This window comes from Micropterus dolomieu, linkage group LG16 (genome assembly GCF_021292245.1).
Source record: "Micropterus dolomieu isolate WLL.071019.BEF.003 ecotype Adirondacks linkage group LG16, ASM2129224v1, whole genome shotgun sequence".
NCBI classification, from domain to species: domain Eukaryota; kingdom Metazoa; phylum Chordata; class Actinopteri; order Centrarchiformes; family Centrarchidae; genus Micropterus; species Micropterus dolomieu.
In genome coordinates, this window is record NC_060165.1 from 6,113,217 (window position 1) to 6,119,216 (window position 6,000).

General features: G+C 37.2%; 1 protein-coding gene across 2 annotated transcripts in view; it reads right to left on the reverse strand.

Moving 5' to 3' along the window:
• The window catches only part of zgc:162331 (uncharacterized protein LOC793007 homolog), a 43,337-nt gene that overhangs the window by 6,729 nt on the left and 30,608 nt on the right, over window positions 1-6,000 (reverse strand). The window contains exon 1 of one of the 2 annotated variants that reach the window (XM_046072048.1): window positions 3,446-3,689. The exons of the other annotated variant lie outside the window; for it this stretch is intronic. Within the exon in view, the coding sequence (XP_045928004.1) occupies window positions 3,446-3,536 (91 nt within the window). The 5' untranslated portion in view covers window positions 3,537-3,689. Of the gene's footprint in view, window positions 1-3,445; window positions 3,690-6,000 lie in introns of those variants that run through there. 2 annotated transcript variants of the gene reach the window in all.

The window sequence follows — 6,000 nt, forward strand, 5'->3', positions numbered from 1 at the left end:
ATCTAAATTTGATTTAGCAAACAGTTGCTTATTTACATTCTAACAATCATGGGGCAACATGCAAGCATTCATTTAGAGCTGTTTTTCTAGCCATGCGGTGAATGTAAGTTCAATATTTCTATCCTTTTAGCTATGGTTAGGTCTTCATCAACTCCTGAGGGATATATTTGTCTCTGTAACGGGCCCATTCTCATCTCAGGCGTCATATACATACATATATATTTGATATATATTCGGTGCGTGTATGATACGCTGCAATTTTCTATTGCGTTGTAACACACTTATCAAGCTACGTGCACATGACGCCTGAAATGAGAACAGCTAAATTTCACTAGCTAGTTGCTAACTTTGTCTTTGCGCTATTTGTTGCCGGGCAGGTGTTGTACAGTGGGGTTATCAGAGCTTCTTTTTTGCTGAAATCACACTCAAAAAAATAATTTGTTGGACTTACTTAATCCAGTTATGTCAACAATTTCCACCTAACTGAGTTGTGTTAGATTTAATTAAATGGTTTTATTAAGATGCCCATAACTGACTTATGTGCAACCAACATATATGTTTTAGGCAATTCCAACATTATCTGGTCAACTTGGATTTAATTAATAGGTCAGCGTCCAGCTAACTAAACTGACGCCCATAAATTCAACAAATTGCTGTTTCTTTGGCTTTACTTAACTGTGATGATTAACGCCAACATAAAGATATTTCATTATACTGACTTAACTCACTTATGTAAATCTAACTTAACTGTTGAACATCCATTACTCAACTGCATTTAGTAATACCAACTAAACGGTACTTTGTTTAATGCTAGTCATTTTAAATGGACTTACTAAACCTGATTATGTCAACAATTTCCACACAGTGTAGTTGAGTAAATACAAATGAAACTACTTTGGTTCAGTGAAAAAGTTCATTTATTACCAATGAAAAACATTATACTGTAGCACCACTAACCTGGTCAGCTGCCTGAGTTCAAAACAACGGATACCTATAAAGACTGATTTGTATCACCATATCAATCAACATTTTCCATCCTCTTCACAATGTTTTACAACATTCACAAAAGAGGAAATAAACAGAAAATGGGGCTTAATTCACTCTTACCTAAGATTGCTACCTCTGAGGCTGGTGATTTTCTATGTTCTTCATATTCTCAAGAAATTCTATCAAAAAAACCCAACAACAATGGGATTCTATGGCACAAGGGAATAAGACATATCCGGCTTTGGAAACTTACTAAAGAATTTACTTGTTAAATTATAAATTCATTGTTGCTTTTGGTCTTTCAAAGAATTTATCTACAATTTGAAAATTATAGAAAATCACCAACCTTACCTTTCAACTCTATCATAACCATTAGCTTAACTGTCACAAATGTTTAAAATCCCAACTTGTTTGACGCTAAATTGTACACATTTGATTAACACTCCTAGATTAACAGCTAGAAATTTTACAGTTTTAGTTGTAGTAAAATAGATTTCACTGACAGAATTTTTGCAATGAAGAGCTTTTCTAATTAGCATAACCAGAAGAACCATCTATATATAAACGGTAAATCAATGTTATATGCCATGTAGGAAATGGTCCTATAGTGTACAGAGTTTTGTTACATTGACAACACAAAATACAATACAGAAAAATTCCAAAGTGCGCCACCTTTAGCTTAGGAATGGACATTTTCAAGAACAGCACTACTTGTTGAAATTAACATGTCATGCAAAATATATCACAAACACCAACTTAAAATTTTCACATTCATTTGGTGCCTGTCTACATGCTCACACAGTTTATCGCCGTATGTTATTCATTTGGTTTCTCTCACCCTCATACAGTATTCATACTACAACACTCAATACATCTTATTGCCAACTCATTCACATTGACCTCCTTTTCAAACTGTTGTTCTCCCCTTCTCTAAGAAAAATAAAATGCAACTGCTCTTGCAGTTTTTAATTGTTACTCTCATTTTGAAAGTCTGTTAAAACATATTTAGACATCAGTCACTTGAAACTAAGACCATTCAGACTGTTGCACAGGAAGGTCTTTGCTGCTCCACTTGCAATGTCTTAACTGTTCCTTCAAACAGTTTTTTTTTTTTTATTTGAGCCTTTGTTGAGAAGTGGTCGCCAGCCAGTTCCATCACAAGTGTTTGTAGAACCTAAAATGTGTACTTTAGGTTTGTTGCGTAGCTGAAGTCCAACGAGTCCATGAGGCCACATAAAACTCGAGTGTATTTACAGTTTTACCTAGGTCGTGAAGCCTTTCCACACCTCTGATTATTCCAACACCCTGCAGGTCATCTGTGGGTTCTGCACCTTCATCCTAAATGGCGAAGACTCCAAGGATTTTTCACAATTCCAGCTTTGAAACTGTTTAGCATATAACACATTTCTTGTAGTTTCTTCTGCAGCACAGTCTTTACACTTTCACTTAACTGAAAATATAAAAAAACTAAACAAAAAGTGACTATCCCATATATTTGTTGTATATATTAGCTAGTTTAATGTATCAAACATAAGTGTTAATTCTTAAGATAAACTGACTTACCACTAAGTTACTAAAAAACCACAAATGTAGACCATCCAGCCTTCAAGCTCAGAAATGTTCTTCCAGACAGAGACCTTCTGCAATATTCACCAGACAAAAATCAGAAGTAGAACATTTATAACAACCACACTTTTACAGTTTTGATTACATTAAGACATGACAATAAATAAAGGTTATACATGCGTTTGCCTCAGAGCAACGACAGATTCGCTTGATATTTTTATTTCGTTTGTCTGTTATAAAGCTGACGATTGGCTTTTGTAGGGATTTCTGGCAATATAAACACACAACTCAGGAACTCTGCTTTTCCCGAAGGACTGCATAACTTTTATATTGTCACAGAAAACGGCTCATGATATGTATGTACAGCTACATTCATAATGTATCCTACTCACGCACACCTGTCTGCCCTGATAGCAGCCACCTGAGACTTTACTCTCCCTCACTCTGCTCGCCCAGTTTAACGTTACAGTTAGCCTGCACACTGCAGCTAAAACAAGACTGCCATACAATACAACTAACAAAATGCGAGCTTCAGTTAACCAACACAAGTTTGTTAAGACTGTCTTACCACTCATAGCTCTGTTGCCAGGCGCTGCCAGTTAAAAACATCCTACAGGCTCAAAATGCCACACAACTCTGAAATGTGTTGATTCACTTCAGTCAAAACAGGCTTCTTTCATGGGAGGTCAAACTGTGATTCAGCAAGTAACGTTAACGTTCCTAACGTTACTCTAATATATTTCCGTAGCTAGCATTATGTTACTTAGCCAGTTTGCTATCTAGCTAACGTTAGCAACCATAACATGTAATGTACACACTGTCCGTTAATATCACTTTCTAACCACATACTGACATGACAATTTGACAGACTGGATTAAATAAACATACTTACTCAGATTATTATTTGGAATTCCCCTGGAATCTGAAGTCCAATCCTGAGTCCACCCAAATCCACCATGTTCGCGGCAATAACGTCTTCTCATTCCCAGCTTCTGAGCATACACAACGTCTGTCCTACAGGAACTCACTTAGGACATTTTGTTCTGATTGTGCGATTCACTCAACACTGTTATGTTGTATCAAATCAAGTGGGTTTTGTGGCTTTAACAAAAACACAAAATATTAATTAAATTGGGTATAGGTGCATTTATTTAATTCAACATCTCACAAAGTTCACTTTTTTGAGTGTATCTGCCTGTTGTGGCCGTAGAAACGGTTGACTGAACCAAAACAGGAAACTATGGGGGTCGCAAAACCAAAATAATGAGCTGAAAGATGCAACAACGCCCAAAGAACTGCAGAGTCGGGTGATAATTCTGTGTAAGTTTCTCACTAAGAGAGACACATTTTAAATTAAACATAGGATTTTTCCCCATTCTTAATATAAAAATCATACTAAGTGCAGCTTTAAAAGAGCTCTTGCTTTGAAAAGTAATAAACAGAAAAAATTAAAACATCATTGTTTGCAAGTATGAGTAACAGCCAGAAGCCCATGTGATGTTGCAATTTGCTCTGCTGTGTCTGTATTGTCAGTATAATCTGTGTGTGTGTGTGTGTGTGTTAGTGAGAGATGTCATTACACTAGACCCTGTGAACATGCAAGCTGCTTTCTGCTGATTAGTAGCGACAGATGGGAGGATTTCTGTATCGGTAGAGACAAAGAGGGAGAGGATCGCGTGATCCTGCGTGAAGATGACAGCATCCTCTCCCTAACAAACACACACACACACACAAACACACACACACACACACACTCTCTTACGTGCACATCAAGGCACACACACCAGACATGTGCGTAATGGGTACAGTACAGGGAAACAAGGACAAGCTGACTTTGTTTTTAAAGGGGAAACTAAAAGCCATTCTGTTTCCCCTAAGAGACCTTTTACTGATGCTATCACTCTGTGTATGTGTATCTGGTGGCCACCACCCTTGCCAAAGCTGAAAAAAGAAAGCTGAAACATCAGGAGATTCAGTTGTTCCAGTGGCGCATAGTTACAAGATTATACTCAAAATATTTTTTTTCACAAGGTATGGCCTTGATTGTCATCTGTCTATGCATATTGCAGTGATTTCACTTACATATCATTTACACGGACAACATCTGCTTCACACCTTTGCCCAAATTAAGATTTTGTAGCTCAAGCAATTGGCAAAGATGGTGGCAAACCCAAATCCAAGCCTCAAAGCGTCTCTTTAGAAACTCTCTGATGTGACACTTCGTCAGTGTTTTTCTACTCCCTATGGCAGGTGCAAATAAAATTTTATTTAATTTATTAAACTGTTAGAATTTTATCTTGTGTGCCACAGGCAAGCTAATGTCATTGTTTCCAGTGCATCAAAACTTTTCCTGTTAGAAAATAATTTAGTCATTTGTGTTTGAGAGATGCAAATCTCTCGGTGACAGAATACTAAGGAGTGAAATTTGCATTTGAATGAAAGCAATGATGATACTGTTTAATTAAAATGAGGTGGTTTTAGTTATCATCTGAGATTCATCTGCTGATTTTATCAGATCTCATTTCAGTAGCGGGACCTATTACATAATGATCTATTACAAAGACTCACATGGCGTGTTAGGAATGAGGTTTTGTGTTCATGTGTTCCTGATTAAGTCTGTTTTTGGTTCTCTGTTCCAGCTCCAGTTCGTATTCTGCACTTGGTCTGTTGTTGCATGCTTTACTTCCTGGTTTATTTTGAAGTTGTCTGTATCTGGTATTTGTGTCTAGCTTGTCCCTGTGTCTGATTAGTCCCTCATGTCTTCCACCTGTTGACTCCCTTCGTGCTCGTTACTTAATGCCTGTGTTCCATTCAGTTGGGGTTGTATCGTTGTGGTTAGTGTCGTGTGTTTTTGCTCTGCTCCCTACCTTCTTATGGATTTTTGGTTCTAAATGGATAACTTGGTTTTTGTTGGACTTGTTGTATCTGCCACTGTTGTGAGTACGCCTTCAGTTAATTAAATATTGAACTGAATCTGCTCAGATCTTATAGCCTGTGTTTGGGTCCTCAACCTTGCTCACACACACTGGAAAACCCTGACATGGTGCAGAACAACAGTTATCTATTTCCTGTCCACATGGGGATAGTTATTAGATGTTATAGTAAATTAACTGTCAATGTAATTTTTTTTGGGACTTCATTGAATTAAAAGTTGCTCATTACCATAAAAGCTTAGATTGAACTGGTGAGCCAAGGGCTAGTATGTATGGTGTACATTGTTTTTATTGAGAGTCATACAAAACAAATCCCGGTTATGTTTCTACAAAGTCAATCAAGCTTGCCATGTCTGAAGAAACCTCTGGGGCTTAAATTATGTGATCTTCTCTAATGGCATGCAATAGTTGCGTTCATTCAACCACTGAGGGGTTGGGAGCGTCCATAGCAGTCCATTTTGACAAGATACAAGCTTTTTCACAGACACACTCAAACTCGATTGCCAAAGAAAAA